Source organism: Pithys albifrons, chromosome 1 (genome assembly GCF_047495875.1).
Source record: "Pithys albifrons albifrons isolate INPA30051 chromosome 1, PitAlb_v1, whole genome shotgun sequence".
Taxonomy (NCBI): domain Eukaryota; kingdom Metazoa; phylum Chordata; class Aves; order Passeriformes; family Thamnophilidae; genus Pithys; species Pithys albifrons.
In genome coordinates this window covers 69,320,014-69,340,183 of record NC_092458.1, presented here as the reverse complement: position 1 = coordinate 69,340,183, position 20,170 = coordinate 69,320,014, and the positions used below count along the sequence as shown (strand labels likewise).

Sequence of the window (20,170 nt, the reverse complement as noted above, 5' to 3'; positions counted from 1 at the left end):
TCTTATTCAACTTGACCAGACTTACAGTGCCTAACTGGCCATAAATCAGAAATTGAGCCTGTGCACACCCAGACCCTGTGATTTCTGAGGACTAGCTAGAAGGTACGGGGGTTGATCTTCTACCAGTTTCATACACTTACCACAACAGCCCTGATCTCTAAAAAACGTAGGTCAAAAAGAGCCAACCATACAAACTGTCACAGTTGATGGTATAAACAATTTGGTCTTATTAATTAATATGCTCCCTTATACTCTTATTTGGTCTAGCCCACCACTAGACTCCCCCACTTTAGCCTGAAATCTTTCTCAAAGGGCAGGATAAGTCACAAGCTAAGTAGTACTCTGAGAAAATGGTGATGTGTGAATCCACTCCCACTCTAAAAAAAAAGACCACAGTTAAACCAGAACATTTACAAACTTTTAAAGAAGGGAATTCTTCTGCAAAAGTCTTTGCTCACATGTTTTTGAACCTTTCAATGCTACTCAGTCACACCACATAGAATTGCTTAGCATGACAGGGTCCTCTGGACCCCACTTCACTCAATCCTCTGCTCAAAAAAGAACCCATTTTAAAGTTAGATCAAGTTGTTCAGGACCTTGTTCAGTCAAGTATTAAATATCTCCAAGGATGGGAGATCCCATAGCCTCTCAAAGTAGTCTACTCCACTAACTTCACCAACCACACTTACTGGGATTTATTTTTTTGCCTTCTCTCCAGCAGGAATGTTCTTTTCTGAAACTTGTAACCTCTTCTCTTTCCAGTGTGCACCTCCAAGCAAAGTCTGGCATTTCCAATATCAAGACAGTCTGAGCTAGCAAGTAAATTGTACAGTGAAGGTATACTATACACTTGAGCCAAGCTGACAGCTCACCACTAACAGGGACAGCCCAGCCCTGTACGTGTCCAACAATCTAATTTCAGTGCTCCTCTGCTAGCCCTGCAACCTAAATGGCTGCACAGATAGCCAATTTGTCTTGCTAACCTGACAGAAATCCATTCCCTTGTTTAAATCCTATGGCATCTCAGCAGTATTAATCTCTTCTGCACAGGGTCACAAGGGAGAAAGTGGAGCTGCAGGTAAGAACCGAGCACAGGTGGGTGGAACAAGCTATAACTTATGAATTTACATTTAGGTGTCACAGAAATCATATGCTAAAAAGTCTCAACGCGCTTTAACATTCTCAGCAATAACTAGACAGTCTTAGACAGGCTTCCTACTTCATCCTCTCACCTCTGAGATGGCATTTACAATTTTTCCTTGATAATATAACCTATGTCCTATGTAATCCATGAAGACAGTTATTAAAACAGTGCTTAACTAGTACTAATTATATCTGGCATTAATTACCACCTGAGTTAAACAGAACATAATAGATAGGAAATCTGTTTGGTTAGGGAATGCAGTGCCAGCTGGAAGTGGAGGAGCAATAACTTCATTTGGTTCATATAGATGCTGGTGTATGATCTTTACCAAGCCAAAGTCACACAGGACAAAGATGTACACCAGCCTGTGGCACTGAAAAACTTCACAACAAAGCACTAATGGGGATCTTATTTCAAATAAATACCATTTAGCTTTACTAGAAAGGAATTAAATACCCCAAAAAGCACATACTTTTTATATAGCAAATACACACATTAAACAAAATTTTCACAGTACCAGCCTTCAAAGTCATATTTGGCAGCTAATGATAACATAGGTTTCATCTTTTTCTAACAACTCTTCAATTAGACCAAATTTCAATCACTTCCCAAACTAAGCCTTTTGAATGTGGGCTACCTAGAACCTATTGAAAGGTGTTACTGGTAACAAAGGAAAAGCATTTCCATACAGCTGTAGAGGCACTTGGTGAGAGGACAGATTGAATCTTTCTAGTTTTCAAACATGGCATGCCATGATTTGTAAAGTCTATAAAGATCAACAATTTATAAGATCAGGACTCGGGTATCCCTTATCTGACATACAAAAAGTCATTTTCCAAATGAAAACTCTACTAACCCAGGGCAATAAAGAAAAAAAAGAATTATAAAAATACTTATCAAAGATTTAGAGAGCTCACAGTAATCCACACTTATCCTTGAGGAAAGTTAATTAAACACATTCAGGTCTTTATATTAGCACGTCTGAATTTCTCTAGTTTATTATTCTCCTCATGGATCAGTATTTCAGCTTGAAATCAAGATCACATAAATCACCACTCCCTGCTCCCTCCTTCAATAGGCTGCACCACCTCTGATGCATTCCTAGCCAACTCTATTATGCAAGGACTGCTGCTGTCTCAGCTGTGACAGACTGCCACAAGAAAACCTTGCTGACCTCCACAGCTCTCTGCCCAGTTCAAACTTCTGGCATCTGCTGTCAGAGCACTCACAGCTCTACCCTCTCCCATTGCCCCAGGTATGGTCCCACTGCAAGGTGCTGACCTCTACTCATGACCACAAGCACCAGGTTCACCACCCTCCCTCCCACAAGGCCTCAGAGTTTTACATAAATACCTTCCTAAGTGATTCCACCACTTTCCTTGATCAGCTCACAGCCTGTCAGCTGCCACACACAGATACCTCCTGCCCTTATCCCCAAGCAGACCTTTTACCAAACAGGGCAGTCCTGTGCCTAAATGCAATTCAGACCGTCACTGTCTAGGTGCAGCCCTGAAACAAAAGTGAGACGGTCAAAAACGGACTTTATTCGGAGGGAGGAATAAAGACATCTTTTTGTACAGCTTCTTGCTTAATATAGGGTTCTACAATCCAGGGGCAGGCAACATGCAAATAGTTCTTAAGTAAGGAATTTACAGTTTGTATATCTGTCTACAGCAGAGGCCTAAAGCTAATCCATTATTCATGAAACAAGGGGGAGAAGCACAAAGAGTAATTTGACATAGGTTTTACACTCTCTATACAAGCAAGGTTTACATATGCAATCTATATTTCTTTTAAATGCAAGGGACAGCGATATCTGCAGACGTTTATTCAACTCTGTTACTGGCGTCGTTTTCAAGTTCTGTTGGTTTTCCAAGGAGCCCAAGATTTCCCAACCAATCTCCCCACGTTTTGTGATCCCACACAAAAGCCTTTGATTTTTTGAACAGTGGCTAGCAAGAAAGAACAGGAGCAGTGCACCTAACCCTTTCAATCTCTGGGGTCTCACATCCACCTTTGTAAAACACCTGGTGACTTGCACTCATCTCCTCAATCACTCCAAAGACTCGATTTTTGAGAAAGTACACAGAGCAATAACCCTAAACAATTCTCACATCTCTTCCACAGCCAACTCTGCCTAAAGCTTGATTCTGGGTCCTTACCCTCATGGATAGCTTTAGGAAATACCTCTCTTTCTTGCAGCTTTCTCAGTAAGAAGTATCTAACTAACTCTTGCCAATTTAGTGTTGTCTATGAAACTTCCAACATCAGCTGTGGAAAGGAAATACAAGAAAAAAAGCTAAATAACACACCAAGTCAGCTTTCATATTGTCGGAGGCTAGAGGGAGGAAGCTGGAAATTCAACAAGAATCCTAACATCCATGTGCTTGCAGACTCAAGACATACTTTTACCAGGAAGTTCAGCACCTATTCTTCAATACAAGCACAAACATTATCACAGGAGGCCTGTACCTTTTCACTGCATTAATGTTTTTACTTAATTTACCTCCACAGTACGTTGCTTTTCCCTATATGACAGCAGGGCTACACTAGGAAAACAATGCCCACACAAGGAACATTTAGTCTTCTAGCACAGATGCAAAACACATGCTGTTGGTTTGATACTGAAAACTACCTAACCACCAGCTTTGTTCCACACACATGTTCTGTCTCATAATAATACTTACTACACATTTCCCCTATGAAGTCAGACACTCCTGGTAAGTACTGCAATTGTGTTATTTTTAAAACTGATATAAAAAGGCATTACAAGAACATCTAACAACATACAAAGTTATGTTTTGCAAAGCATGCACAAATCAAAAGCAGCTCAAAGTTTAAAATGCATCACTGGTTGCATACTTTGAAAAGTATTTTCCTAAAAGGAACAGTACTTGTTGCTACCTTTACCTTCCTGTTTGGAAACACAGTCAACATTTTTGAGCCTTTGACATCAAAAGGAGCCACACACATGTATTTTGATGGGACACCCATGAGCAAAGCTGATCACCTGTTGCTTTAGTCAGGCTGCTTCAGTGAGACATTCAACTGCAATGGCTCTGGCCAGTGATTAATTATTGATACCAGGCAAAGTTTACTACTATTTCTTCCATTCTTTTGAAACCTCTTTTAACATCAACAACCTACAAACTTTACTTGTTAGAATCACTTTTTGGCAAGATAAATACTATAGGTAAGGCTTTCACCTGAACATTTTTAGAAGATGCAAGGAAGACCTGTAAACTACACCAGTCAACACACAGTTTTCATTCAAAGTTTCATTCAAACAGAAGTCTTTCACAAACGTGCACAACCAGGATGTTTTAACACCAATGATCATCACTGGTATCCAGCTGCATCACATTTCTGATCTTTTGCCATATGGACGTTCTTTTCCATGCCACTATGAAACTAGCATGTTCACAGTCAGCAAGAACGGTTAATTGACAATGAACATAGCAGGGTGCGAAGCACCATTAATGGCTTTCCTTCAAGGCGGCAGCACCGTGAGCCTGTGGCTGCTCGGTGCTGCTCCGCTGGAAGGAAACCTCTGGAAGGGATGGCGCCGCTCCCGAGGCCGCTTCCCACTGTCTCCGCGGGGCTGGGCACGGGCACGACCTCCGGACGGCCAGGGCCGTGCGCGGGGCCACGGCGGGGCCAGGGTCGGAGCGCTGCTCCCTGCCCTGCCGGCTCGGCTCGGCTCCCGCGGCGGGGCGGGCTCGGGGTTCGGGGCGGGCGGAGAGCGCGGGCAGGCGGCATTGCCCCAGCGCCGGCGGCACATGGGGCAGCGGCGGGGCCGGCCCCGGCTGCGGGGACCCGGAGCCGGCCGGGAAGGGCAGGGAGTGGGGCAGCCCGGCCGGGCGGGCAGCGGGACGGGGCGGTGGAGCCCCCGCGACCGGGCGGGCTGCGCCCCGAGCCCCGCGCCCCGGGGCGAGAGCGGCGGGAGCGGAGGCGGGGAGGGGAGAGGAGTCCAGTGCGGGCGCCCCTCCGGGGGCGAGACGAGACGAGGCGAGGCGCCGGCCCGAGTGCGGCGGTGCCGCCGCTCGGCTCACCATGAGCACTTTGGCCGCGTTCTCCAGCTGGGCGATCACCTCGGGGGCGCCCCCCGCCGCCGCGGCCGCCGCCGCCATCATGGTCTCTCTTCAATGACGCGCCATGCGCTGCATTCTGGGGCGCGGCGGCCGCGCGGCCAATCCCAACCTGGCCTGGCCCGGCCCGGCCCGGCCCCGCCGCGGAAGCGAAGCGGCAGCGCCGCCGCAGCACCCACGGCTGGGAGGGGCCGCCCCGCCCCGCGCCTCCTGCTCGTCCCGCCCCGCGCCTCCTGCCCGCCCTGCCCCTGCTCGCCCCGCCCTGTGCCTCCTGCCCGCCCCGCGCCTCCTGGCCGCCTTCCTGTTCGCTCCGCCCCGCCCCGCCTCGCCCCTGCACCTCCTGCCCGCCCTCCTGCCCGCTCCTCCCTGCCCCTACTCGCCCCACCCTGCGCTTCCTGCCCGCCCTGCGCCTCCTGGCCGCCCTCCTGTCCATACCCGCTTCGCCCTGCCCGCCTACTGCCCGTCCTCGTGTCTGCCCCTGCCCCTGTCCCTGCCCTGCCCCTGCTCGCCTCCTACTCCTGCCCGCCCTTCCCTTCCCTTCCCCTCGCCTCCCATCCCTACCGGCCGCGCCCCGCCCGGCCCTCGCCTTGGTCCGAGGTTACCGCACCTGCCTGGCCCTCTGGAGATGATACAGTCCAACGCCCCTGCCAAGGCAAGATCACCTGGAACAGGTGACACAGGAACGTGTCCACATGGGTTATGAATGTCTCTGGACTCCACGACATCCCCGGGCAGCCTGTTCAGTGCTCTGCCCCCCTCAGAGTAAGGAAGTTCTTCCTCACCTTGAGGAACTTCTTGTGGTTTAGTTCATGGCCATTGCTCCTCGTTCTGTTGCTGGCACCACCAAAAGGAGTCTGGCACCATCCTCTTGGCAGCCACCTTTCGGATATTCATCTACGTTTCCATGTGTCTCCTGGTGAGCTCAGGTGGCGGCGAGGCTGCCGGCACTGGGTGGTGGCATTTCCTGGGCTCAACAGTGCTTGCAGACTCGCGGTAGGATGACAAGCTTACTTTATAAAATACAGCTTAGAAAGTGGTGGGTCAGTGTCTTTGCAAATGACCCGGTTTATGCAGACAAGAAAACCCCAAGCCAATGTTTCAAACTGGTGTAAAATGTACCTTCTCCCACATAAATCCTCCTGGAGCTCCTTTCATGTTACAGGATGTGGCACAGTTGACAGTGTCAACACTGAAAGATACACTGGAGAACATTGTTGTGCATCTGTAAGAGCAAATGAACTCTCAGATAATTCCTCCACTGGCATTTCATTTTGGTTAAGGAGTTTGCCTGTTAAAGAAATCTGATGGTTTCCACTTCACTTTGCACACTGGAGCTTTGATAGCTTCAGATGAAGCCGAAATAGAAGATGGGCAACTGCCAAGGCGTGTTCAGTGCATAGGACTAGACCAAATCTCCTTCAGAGTGCAGACCACTGAGCGGCCTCGGCTGTTTTGTTCCCCAGCTCCCTCTGGACCACTCTGCTCTTAACAGTGTCAGATGTTTCTAACCACAGTTCTCCCAGCCTTGAGGAGGCATTAGCTGACTTCTAGTGCTGAACTTACGCAAAGTTTGAAATTTATCAACTTAACTGAGCAGGCTGATAGGAATGTTGAATGCTTGAGGACTGTTCAAATAATCTGAGTGTAAATGTGCAGTGTTTCCATGCCAGTGATATGATGTAATAGCGAAAGGCAGAAGAAAGAATCAAGGACATGAATGATAGCAAGAAATCCATCTTTCCTATTCCAGAGAACACTTTTTCTCCTAAGAAATGACAGCTTGCAGTGTTGAAAGGGGCATGGCAGTGCTCCCTATTAGACAAGATTAAAAGTAGCAATAGAACCATGTAAAAGATTGATTTTGTGATTTACCTGGGAGGTAAAGTAATTCATGCTAAAACATTGCATGCATTTCAGCGTGATATTCAACATTACAGTTGAAGAATGTGAGGAGTTCAGCAGGGCTGCACTGAGAGGAGGGATGAATATAAGGAAAATTGAACCAACAGTCAGAGTCAGAGGAGTTCAAAGGCAGTGGAAGTGTGACAACACACTTAAGTCCTGGAATGTGTTTACTGGGCAAACAGTGCAATGTACAATGGGTCTCACTCTAAAGAACAGTGAAACAAGAGCTAAATACTCAGAAGTTTGTGTACAAAGAGGTAATATGTAAAAGAAAACAACCTAAAGAGTATGGAAAAAACCTATTTTAAAGAATTCTGTGTTCAGTAAAGGACTACTTCAGTTAAGTATTTCTGTACTTGTATTTAAAATTAGACTCTTCAGCAACTTCTTTAGCATACTCAAAGGTCCTTCATTCTCCTGTGGACTTGTGTGTTCAGCAGCACACTTGAATAGTCATGGGAGCAATAGGAATAGAATAATATTGTTCAGGCTGCAGGGGCTCAAGGTCTCCATGCCAACCTTCTGCTTCTTCTGCCTTCTGACCAAGCTGCTTAGGACTTCATCCAGCAGGGTCTTGGAAAGCTCCAAGAATGGAGAGAGCACAACTTACCTGGGCAACCAATGCCAAGACTTGATTGTCACAGTGACCTTTACTCCCCTTTGCCTCTCATCCTGCTGCCATGTGGTACAGTGGAGAGTTTGCTCCACTTTCTTGATAATCTCAGGCGCTGGAAAAAAGGTCTTGGGTCCTGCTTCAAGCCTTCTGACTGGATGCAGTTCCATCAGCCTCTCCTCACAGGCCATGTGCTCCCCCTCCCACACCAACTTGACTGCCCTCAGCTGCACTCTCTGTAATTTGTCAACTTCTTTCTCATACTGGATGCCCCCCAGAGTGTGATGTGGTTTTCCAGACATGACCTAACAAGTGCTGAGTAAAGAGGACTACTAATTCTTTTGATCTACTGGCTTCCCGCCTGTAAAAACAACATAGAATGTCTTTATAAAGGTAGCCTTGTTCAGCACTGTGGCATCCTGCTCACTTATGTTTGGTGTGGTACCTGTCAGGACCAAGTAAAGTGAGTGGCTGAGCCTGAATTTCCCTGACTTGGGACTTTAGCATGTGCAATACTATGGGTTTGCCTGTGCCAAGTCCTGTCTCCTGTTGCCTTAGCTTATCAGTTGGCCTTCCTTGATTGGCCTGTGTAATATATAGCCTTGCCTTCAGCCCTTTCTTCTGCATGAACTTTTTCTCTGACTCTGTCTTCTACAGTTCCAGGCTGGACTTTCTGTCTGGACTCTGGATATGACTCATCTCACCTTGTCTTGGACTCTAAAGAAGACCTGTGACCATTCCAGCCCTACCTGAACCCACCCCACCTGAACCCTGTGGTATGGCACCCAGGTTGTTGAGGGCGCTGTCTTGCCTGTCCTGTGGTCAGCCTCAGTTTCCATCTTATCCAGCCTCAAGGGGTGGCCCTGCTCATGTGTACACAGTCCACCAGGACCTCCAGATTCCTTTTTCAGTCAGTCTTCAGCCTCTACTGCTGTGGTGGTTATTCCATTTTAGGTAAGATGTGACACCACAGGAGCCATCCGTCAGTTCCCTGAATAGGAATAGTGGTTTGATCAATCTGTCTTTCCCCTTTCCCCTGAAGTTATCTATTTGAGCACACTTTAGCATATTCATTAAATCCATTCCTCTTTCAGAAGCAATATGTGCAGACAAAATCGTGCATTTTACCGTATTATCAGCAGCCGTCATTTTCTGTGGAAGGACTGAGTGGCGTAATCTTCAGTGAATATCATAGAATCATAGAATCATAGAATTGATTGGGTTGGAAAAGACCTCCGAGATCATCGAGTCCAACCCTTGGTCCAACTCCAGTCCATTTACCAGATCATGGCACTCAGCGCCACGGCCAATCTCCGTTTAAAAATCTCTAGGGATGGTGAATCCACCCCCTCTCTGGGCAGCCCATTCCAATGCCTGATTACTCTCTCTGGAAAGAATTTTTTTCTGATATCCAACTTAAATTTCCCCTGGCAGAGCTTAAGCCCGTGCCCCCTTGTCCTATTGCTGAGTGCCTGGGAGAAGAGACCAGCCCCCACCTGGCTATAACTTCCCTTCAGGTAGTTCTAGACAGTGATGAGGTCACCTCTGAGCCTCCTCTTCTCCAGGCTAAACAACCCCAGCTCCCTCAGCCTCTCCCCATAGGACTTGTGCTCCAGTCCCTTCACCAGCCTTGTTGCTCTTCTCTGGACTCGCTCCAGCACCTCAATATCTTTCCTGAACTGAGGGGCCCAGAACTGAACACAGTACTCAAGGTGTGGCTTCACCAACGCAGAGTACAGGGGAAGGATCACTTCCCTGGTCCTGCTGGTCATACTATTTTTGATATGTTCAAGTAGTCACATTTTCTCCCAGCTATATTACAATCTTAATGTTCTCTTGGCTAGTCTTAGAAAAGCTGATTGTTCATTTATCTTGTCAGAGTGAATGCTGAAGCTATTTCTGCTGTTGGCTAAAAAAGATGCATCACATTCTTCCTTCATGCTTCCCTCTTTTGCGGTGTTGGTACTCTTAAAATAGTTCAAAGCTTTTGGACTTGTTGCCAGAAAGTGTTGGTGATGATGGAGCCTGTGCTTCCTACTCTAGCAGTCCTTCTCTAGCTTACTTTCTCCCACATCTGAAAACAGCCAACTCCTGCTCGTTTTGGCTAAAGAATAAAATGTTAAGGAAAATGAACCAACAGTTGGTAGTAAACCAGTTGTGAATTAGGGTTTTTCATTTTGTTTTAAATGTGTAAGCAGTCCTATGGATGCATACAATAAAACTGGAAACAATATGTTGTAGTCAGGAGCATCTGACAAAGTCTAGGATAAGGAAATAGAAGTGACTGAGCACTGAGTTAGATAAGGTAAGGAAATAAAAGTCAGTAGGGAAATGGATCACTCATATGAAAGTGCAATGACAATTGCAAGCATGCAAGTGGCAAGCTTGGGAGGAATTAATCTTTCATCACTAATTAGGCAAGAGCTGTAGAAACCATCCTCTCCTATCAGGACATGCACTTAATTTATTTTCTAAGCTTGATTTCCAAATATGTTCAACAGATCTCTTCCCACATAGCCTGAAATTTTTTCAGTAGACCTCATTTTCCTGGCCAGGAGGCCCAGTTTGTTTTCCTCTCCCAGGCACATTTTTCCTAACACCTACCTTCGCTGGCTGGATTTCTGCAGCAATTCCTACAATAAATTCTGTAAAGAAATGGCAAATAAGTTCTACAATAAATTCCTGCAATACTTCCCTGTTTATTGCTGGCTTTTCATCAGTGCCTCGCAGAGGTCTGGTCAGAGTAGTGGTTCTAGCACTAGCTGTTCCAGTTGTGGTAGTCTGAGATGCTCATCTCCAGTGACACAGGAGATCTCCCACCAGGCAATTCAAACAATTCTGATTAATTGCTTCAGATAACCTGGGTAGATTTCCATACAGATGGCCTTAGTCAAGTTACCTGGGCACAGTATGTCACTGTTGCCCTCTTGAGAAAAAGCTTCTGCAAAAATAATTGTAAGCAAGTTTGGTAGTGCTGACTGGTGCCATTGGTCAGTACTTCCCAATATGAACCCAGATCTTCACTGCCTTTCCAAGAGCAGAATTAAGAATTTTGTGAATAGAGGCTTCTGTGCAAGGTAACTGTTACAAACTTAGATAATGTGTATGCTTGTGCTAAAATGGTATTTGCTTCTGTGAACATGGCTAGGGAAAAACCAGCTTGAAAGACTGAGCTTTTGCAGAAAGCAACTTTTTTTTATGGATTTAAAATTTGAAGATAGCAGAATTTTGCCTGGAAAGTGTCTCTTTCTGTACCTGATTATCAGTTTGTGTTTGGCCATGTTTGAAATAATAAACTGAGAAGGTTTATGCATACTTGATTTGATAAAGCAAATTCAACCTGCACATTCCCTTCTCAATGACAATTCATCTTGATGTTCATATAGGATCTCAGAACAATCCTTTCCCCCAAGGCTCTCTCATGTGACTGCACTGCACAAGCCTCATCCTCCAGAGCATGTCCTGGCCCCTTACAGCTTTTGCTTCTGGCTGCAGTCTCTGCAATCCCCATCCATTTCTCCCTTACACCTACTGTCCTTCAGAATAAAAGAACCATTTAGTTTGGAAAAAACCTCCAAGATCACAGAGTCCAACCTCTAACCAGTCATCACCTTGGCAACTAGACCATGGCAGAGTCTATACAGAGAATGGTTCTTTTCCTGTTATTCCCTGAGTCTTTTTCATGCATAAATTAAGATCCAACTCTAAATCAAAGGTCTGTGAAAGAAGCACCTTGTCAATAGTAGGAACCTTAGCTTTCCTGCTGAGGAAGTGCAGGATAAATGAAAATGGTTAAGGAGATTCTAGGAATTCTGGGAGAGTACCTGTCTTTGCCTTCCCATTCTCACATTGCTTTGATGAGTGGTTTAAACCAGGCTTCATGTCTTTGCTGTGTCTAATTTTATGGGTCTTGACTTGATTTCTGGGGTCTATTTGTAGCAGAACTGAAGGGCTACAACTCCAAGTAAAGACAATGAGAGCTTCATGGGAGTAATTAAACTTATTTGGCATCTGAAGAAGAGTTACTTTGGATTGTTCATACTCTGAAGTAAACATTTGGTCTTCAGTTTATTTCTTACAAAGCAACAGTACACAATGCTACAAAAGCTGGATTAGTCCCTGAAGTAATTTCGGGTGGGACTGCCCCCATGGTGTAACGGAGAGCACTCTGAACTCTGAATCCCAAGGACCTGAGTTCCAGTCTCAGTGGGACCGTCCCCTGGCAGTTCAATGCCTCCCTGCCATCCCATCCCGTCACATCTCGGATGCTCAGCAGGGTCAGCCCCGGTTAGTACCGGGTGCTGTGACAGTCCCGAGGACTTCACTGTCACTGTCCAAGCTCACTCGGCTGTGGCAGGTGGACCTTCGGACTTAAACAGTGGGGCCAGTTCTGCGCACGCTGTGCCTCACCTAAAAAATCCACTGCGCAGGCTGGAAGGGCACACCCACATGGGGAGAGCCCTGCCCAAATCTGCGTTCCCGAAGTCTGGCCATACATACTATTTCAGATTCTCAGTTTTGTTAAGAATGGAGTTTGACTAGGAATGCAATGTATCATAAGTGAGTTTAACTGGGAAGAGGTGAAATATTAGGTATTTAAGTGAACAAACTCCACATTGTAAGATTGGTTCTTATTGGAAGGAAGGTACAAACTGTATTAACCACTGGTACACGGACAGAGGTAGCAGAGGATAAGAATGAAGTTATAGAGAATTGGTGTGTTGTGTAGTTGTGTGTGGCAGCACTTGTGACACTGTCAGAGCAGTGAACAGAGACAGCAGCTGGGAGCAGCCATGGCACACCCACAGTGGCAGTCGAGTTGCCACAACAGCAGCCTGCAGAAGGGGAATTCAGGAGGATATCAGACACGCAGATGACTGAGTCACACTCAGTATTTATTAAACTAATATTCTGCCTGAGAATTGAGGCACAGCTCACTTAAGCTGACTTTTCACAAGCAATGCCTAAATTGGGGTAGATTGACACTGAGAGGCAAAATGTCAGTAGAGGAAGAAAATGTGAGTTAGATGGACAGTGTTACTAGATCTACACTTGGCATGTTGTGACACTCCTGTATTTGAAGCTGTAATAGTCAGAGCTTAAGCATTGTTTAAAACAAGTGAGTGCATTAATTGTTGTACAGGAAACCTGCTGTATTTGGTTTTGTATCTGCTTACATTCTGTTTCTTCCTGACTCTGCTTGTCTAGCAACCAACATGTTGGTTACCTCTGCAGTGTGCCAGGAAAGGGGGACCTGAACATAGCAGTCACTAAGTTTAGGTGTTTGGACCTTCAAAGTTATCTCTAGGATTTAGGTTTGGTTGACCAGAACGTGTTGCTTATGATTCACACTTGGAAGTTTATCAGCAATAACTTAAACTGAGTATTTGGAAAACATAGATGCTTTCCTCTGCACCAGCTCTGCACTGCCTCTACCATGGTCTTCTGGGGTGTTCAGGAACACTTTGCTGGTGCACCAGATGGTAGGGTGATAGCTTAAGACAGCCTGTTTCATCTTGTCTATAACAAACACTTAGAGATCTTCATGCTGATATGTATGTTCAAGCACAAAACTGTCAACTCAGACTGCCAGCTTACTGCCTCTTTCATCTCAAGACTGTTGACTTGCCACCCAGAAGGGATCAATGCAGCACCAGTGTATTTTGGGCCACTGTCTCTAGACACTTCCTTATTTCATGTGTCATTCACTCAAGATATGTTTTAATTAACATAGGCTAGAGTACTCATTCTTTAGTCTCTCCTCTGAAATAGTTCTTCTCTAACCCTGCTCTAAAGACTCCTGCAAAGGGTTTCCTACTCCTAATGGTTTATTCCCAAGGCCATTTTCTTAGCAGGTAACTACCAAGTGCAGTAAAGAAAGGTCCAGTAATTAGTTACACATAGGCTATCTGATGAAGGTAGTTAACTTCTGAACTTGCCACAGAAATATGCAACAGAACTCATAATTTAGTTTCTCTTTATTTCTGTCCCATATACACATAGTTGAAAGCATCTGCCCTGCCCATGACAGCTTTTCCAATAGCTGAGGGTACATGGACAGGATGGTCATTGCATAAGAACCATTGTACTGCTTCAGCTTGGGTCTGTAGCTTGCACTGGCTCCCTGAAAAGCTCATCCTAAGGATGAGGAAATTTTTCAGCTTTGGCAGTTCCAGAATAAACTTTGATTTTCAAAGCATTTATTTCCCCCCTTACTTGAGTTGTCTGGATGGAATGTAACAGTGTGCCATAGAAGGTTCCTGGGGGATGGGTTAGTATGAGCTGTGGACATCATGCTAACCTGCCAAGTTTACAGTGAGGGTAACTACTGATACTCTGGTTCTGAACCACTGGAAGTCTTGCCTTGAATCTGCAGCTGCCTCCTGTCTCCTGCAACACACCACTGCACTGCACTGTTAGAAATTAACTCTTCTTGTTAGCCTCACATGGATTTGACTGTTTTATTGAAAAAAATAGTATTTATTTTCCTGGTGTGTTGAGACATCAGAAAGATTTTTTAGCAGCTCCAGTTATACCATGTAGTCCAGAACTAACCTTATCAGAGATGGGTGTTGTCCATGCAGATAGTTGGTATGACCAGAACTATGACAGCCTGATGAAGTCAACCTGGAAAAAAAAGAGGTGTTGTCTATCATCTATAAGAGAAAGATGATAAGTCAGAAGTGCCTTATAGTTCTAAGCTTAAGCCCCTTACATTGCAGAGTCATGAGCAGCCATGCATAATGTGATAGTGTCAGTCATTTCGTTTTTCCTTTTAAAGTACTGTTAATAATCTTTTATTGAATGTGCCTGAGTACTATTTGCAGATTTCATCAGTATGCTCTACTTCTTGTTCTCAAGCCATTTAAAAAAGTATTAAAATTGGATCTGTTTATAGGCTTTCCACCCCTCAACATGTCCCTTTGAAATGCAGTCTGTGGCAGAAATACTATCTTTGTTGTTCAGCAGCAGCCCTTCAGGGACTTCGCCACAGATTGTCTTAGTACTAGAATCAATTCTGTATAGTACAATTGATATAAACAACTATAAAGAAATTCCTAATCCTCATAAATAACAGGAAGTCTCAAGCAGCTGTATACAAATTTTAAAGTATACTCCCACCCCACATATGTGCCCACCTCCTGTTTATTTACCCAGCCCTTCCTAGTGGGAGTTCTAGATCCCCCTTACAGGCCCCCTGTCAGCAGCTGAGATCCCTGACCCTGCTCTGCTTTCTGTGGTTCAAGGTCTGACAGGGTAGTAAATGGGTGCCTTGGTGGTCAACCCTGTAACCTTAGTTGAAGAAACTGGTCAGTAAATAATTTTACTGCTGCTCAATCTCTGACATGAGCATGGAGGAGCTAGGGGATAAATCTTTCAAGCTGTTTTTCCTAGATTAGGTTCCCCGTTGGTCCCCAGACTTGGTGTTCTGGTTCTGGGACGGTGTGGAACTGGGCAAAAGGAGCCATGTAGAGACCTTCCACAAATTTGTTTAATATCACTGTACATTCCCTGACCATTGTAACATTTACATGCTTCCATAGCTATGCTGCGTGTTTGCCAGAAGGATTCAAGAAGCTGCCTATGTCAGCGCACAGGTACTTTTCTTGAGCTGAGCAGATTAATGTAGACCCATTGAAGGTGTATGGACAGTTTACTTTTTTTTCCTCAATGCTTATTAAATTGTGTTTGTTACAACTGAATTTTCATTTGCTACCTTGTTGTCCATTCGAATACTCATAGTAAATCTGTCCTTAGTACCATGGTTTGTGCCTCTTTTTTCTTTTCTTTTTTTTAATAATTAATCTACTTGTACAATCTGCAGAACTTTTGTCTAGTATTTCCTCTTCTAGATAGTGATGTCTTAAACAATAATGAAGTTTATACACAACTTTGGAGCACCTGCTTCTAATTTTTGTCAGTGGCAGCATGAATATGTTTTAGGGTTTTGCATTTTTTGACCCGTTCTTTTTTATTATGCTATTTGAATTCTCATTTCTGGGTTATTTAATTTCTTAAAAAGTCTCCTGAATGCCCAAATAAATGTAAATTACCTCTCCTTTTTTCCATCATTTTATCACAATTTTTAAGTAATGCTGTGACATTGCTGAAATATGATTGTCTTATACAGAATGCTTGTTAGTTGAGCATTAGCATAGCATTGCACAACCTTCTAGGCATTTTTGTCTTCTCTCTTTAAGTATCATTTCAACAAACTTGTCAGATACATATAAAAGATTTACTGATCTATGATTTTCAGTGCAGAGTTATTTTACAAAGCAATCATAATCATGGCCAGCCCCTTAACCCTTACAGCTGATTTAGGAGTTGGATTCACAGAGTGGCTGGGGTTGAACATGAGTACTTTGATCAGTATGGATATGAAGATGTTATAAGCACTGTCATAATGTGCTTTTCCTCCTTGAGGCCATCAAAGCTTTCTCATGTCATAACTTCCCTCTCTTCTTTTCCAGTTAGCAGAGTATTAAAGGAATGCATATTAAACAGGATCTTAACAATCATTTTCTTATCACTTGTCCATTTTGTCAGTGAAGTTACATTCACATGATTATTCAGATAAATTTAGCTGAAGTAAGTTGCATTTGTTTGTTCCTTCAGATAAAGGCTTTGATATATATAAACACACAGTAGTTTTACTTGGTGATTACATTTACATCAGCCAGAAAAGCAACTACATAATATTTCGGGTAACCTTTAACAAGTTGAAATATTATATTATTACATACGGCATTGTATCACTCAGATAAACAACTTTAATTGTTAACTTCTCAAAGGAATATTTGTAGTAAACAGCTGAAATTTGCTGCTAACACAGCTTTTCAAACTAGGTCTGTTAAAATTATAGTTGCTTGCAAACATTTTTGTGAATGAAGAAAACCATAATGTTGAATTTGGGAAATAATCTTTTTTTTTCTTGTTGACCTCCTGGTTTCATTGGTGCAAAACCTCAGGGCCTGTTCCAGGTGTAATTCCCATGGAAGCCTATGCACAGGACAGGACTAGAAGTGAAAGCTGATGACCTGAAATCAATGTGTGATGAGTTCCAAAGGAAAAACAGTAACATGGACAATGATGACTTGTGACTGGCCAGACTGCACTAATGGATTTCCCTGCAGGGGTAGAGCCAGTCTCATTATGGTTACCAACATTTTTCAGCAAGAGGAACACTTCTGGCAGTCTCCACCCTGCCTATCCTGACACTGTCCTTCCAACCCACTCACTTCCTTGTGCTCCTTCTCTGTGCCAGCATCACTGTCACCATGCACTGAAGTGGTTCAGAGAATCAATCCAGCTAAAATTAGCAGGCACTGTTTCACTGGGTTGGGTTTTGGACTTCAGCTCTCTGCCCTCAGTTTGCTGACCAGTTATGCCAGCACAGCCAAGGGGACAGAGCAGGGGCAGTGAGCAGCAACAGCAGCAGCTGTGCAATCCTCACCTGTGCAAATTCAACAGGCAACATTTGGAGCCATTGCTTCCTTCCTGCTGCCTCCAGCGCTGTTCTGGCAGAAGCATTTGTGAGGCTGCCCACTGAAACATGCTGAGCAGCTTTCCTAACCAAAAAAAAAAACAAAAAAAAAAAAACATCCAGCATCCCTTCTGGTCTATTTTTCAGCAAGAGTTTCCATTCCCTGATATGGAAAGTGCCATGGTCACACAAACCCCTGTCCTGGGAAGGGAGTGACATGAAGCTGAGAAGTCAACGCAGTATGGAAGGAAAGAGCACTGAGCATGTATTCAGGTAGTACAGTTGCTGATGGCCACACCACAGTTTTGGGAGACCAGCAACCTAATTAGTCTAGTCTGCCCTCTCATTGAGGGGACAACAGTAACAGTCTGTGCTGGTTTAAAGGTAAACCAGCAGGACAAGTGAACCCAGGTCAGGAGAGATAAGTCAGAGTTACAATTCAATAAAAATATTATAATAAATACAATGACAAAGATAAATTGCTTTTAACCTACAAAACCCAGTAGTATAACCCAGTGCCCTGGGGCACAAACACAATGTTGTTCATTAGCCCCTGTGCTCAGACTCACATGGTTTCCCCTGAGTCCAAAATAAAAGGAAGGGAAAATAACCTGTTGGTGCACATGATGGTTGCAGTCTGGTCAAGAGTGGTGGTCTCCTCCTGTTGAGGTTCCAATCCTCCTTTGGATCTGACGAGCAGTACCAGAAGTCTCCAAGCCCCAAGATTATATACCCTCAGGCCCAGGTGGGAGCACCCAGTCCCTCTCCCAGGGTGGGGAGCTACACAATGGGTGATCTGACTCTGACTCTGTGAGTCATGGGGTATTTGGAATCATTGATAGCTCAGTAGCAGACACGCCCCCTCAGGCTGGGTGTGGAGGTGCTAATGACTTCCTGGAGGGGAGTTATCACAGCTCTTATCTCACAGGTGTCTTTCACACCCAGCTCACAACCTGAGGGGTCGGGTGTGCCCTGGGCAGCTGCTGCAAATGGTCCATTGTTAACAGATCCTGGGAAATGAATAGAGCGTGTAGAATACACAGCTTTGATCACACCCCCACAATGATAAACTGTCCCACCTGCTGAACCAGGACATAGTCTTATATTGGAGATACAGTTCGTATGTTACACAATTTAAAAATTTGCTTCCCAAATTCCTTGGGATTGACAGAATCACTCCAACTGCTCAGGGGTTGAATTGGGTTTGGCTTGGGGATCTGAGGGGCATTACTTTAGTAGCACACTTCATTATGAATTTACTATATGAATTTACTGTATGAAAAAAAAAACCCAATTGAAAAACCAGCTTAAATTAGGAAAAAAAAACAACCAACCCGCAAACCTTAGTGAACAAACAACTGATGTCAATTTAAATATTGAGACTATTTATCCTATACAATCCAAGGTAACAGGCAAGGGTCCTGGTTTGGCAAAATGAAGGCAGCAATCCTAATTTATAATAAGTCTCTACACATAATTTGTGAATACTGTAACAATTTATTCTAAAACTTTAAACTTAAAAAGCAAATAGATAATTTATTGATAATTTGCCATTAGGAAAGTATTCCCAACTAAGATTTTAACTTAAGAAAACAAGATCACTTATTGTATTACTCATCTTCATAAGCAGTTTTCCCTGTACAAATCACCTGTTTCACATTATTCTTAGCTGCAGCATCTGCCAGCACATTTTTCAATAATTCTACATAATGTGTCATTTGAAAGTGAACATCAGAGTAAACAGTCTTGCCTAAATGAGTATAATGACTAAGATAAACAGTTCTGTTCACCTCAAAGAGAGTATTATTAATGATTTATTCAAGAGAATGGTTTTCCTCAGACTCCAGTTGCTCAACAGGTTACAGGGGTCAAGTTTTCAAGGTGTCACAGTAAAATGCAGTGAAATGAGACATTTCTAAGCCTTGAAAGTGCCATTTTCTGTGCAAAAATACCAACTAAAATTGTCCTTTACCTTGTCAGAGAAAATGGTATCATCCAAACCGGACTTTTGATGTGGATAAAGGAGAATTGCCATATGTGTAGCAAGAAGGTGTTGTACTGAGTTAGATTTTCTATTGGGATTCAAGTGACTTGTGCACTGAACCAAATGCTGAATGAAGTTTCTGTTGGGATGTTGGGACAAAAAGTGTGACAGGAGTCAGGTTAAGACCATGTTTGCTTTGTTCTATGTCTGCTGTTTTGAGTGCCTTCATTCTTTAAATCTGTTAGTACAGAACTTGCTTTTATTTGCTGCCATAGGTATAACTTACTTTCAGCAACTGCATTTAGAAATAGCCCCTGCAGAGTAATCTAACTAAAATGTATTTTAGTGCTCGTATGTTGAAAAATGGTGAGAAACACAACATGACAGGCAGTAGCAGGTCAGTAAGATCCAACAGAGGAACATTTCCTCAGTTCAAGCAATCCACTAGCGTTTCCATTCTCCCTTTGCTGAGGTCCAGCAACATCCTCTATCCTGTTCCCTTACTAGCTTAGTCATGACATCAGGATGTGTCTGGAAAAAAGACAAACAAAACCAGAAGAAATGCAAGAGCATTGTTTTTGGCTGGATGAACTCTGAAGCGGAAGGCCAAGGTGATTAAGGCAAATAAACTCTGAGACTCTGTTTATTAGCTAGGAAGTGGTTATTACCAAATTGTCAGGAAATGCACTGGAGGCTGATGTACCAATTCCAACACAGCTATTTGTATCAGTCATCTTTTTTCTGTGTTGTTGAAATCGTGCAATAATGATGACAACTGCACTAACTTTTGTTTGAGAACAGGCAGTTCCATTTCTTTTTAGCTGCTCTTTCAATTGCATTGTGCTTGATTTAGAGGGGCTGCAGCTAATTTCTCTAACCTGAGTATTTTGGTGAAGATAGTGCTTGTGTTTTAAGCACCTTTTGATGTGACAGTTATCTTGGCTCTGCT

The 20,170-nt window shown here is 44.0% G+C and overlaps 1 protein-coding gene across 2 annotated transcripts in view; it reads right to left on the bottom strand.

The window, feature by feature from the left end:
• Positions 1 to 5,283, bottom strand: part of XPO4 (exportin 4) — an 81,149-nt gene extending 75,866 nt beyond the window's left edge. For both annotated transcript variants that reach the window (XM_071554158.1, XM_071554168.1), the window contains exon 1: positions 5,197 to 5,283. In XM_071554158.1, coding sequence (XP_071410259.1) covers positions 5,197 to 5,277 — 81 coding nt within the window. In that variant the 5' untranslated portion in view covers positions 5,278 to 5,283. The remainder of the gene's footprint in view (positions 1 to 5,196) is intronic.
• Between the last annotated feature and the right edge of the window lie 14,887 nt (positions 5,284 to 20,170).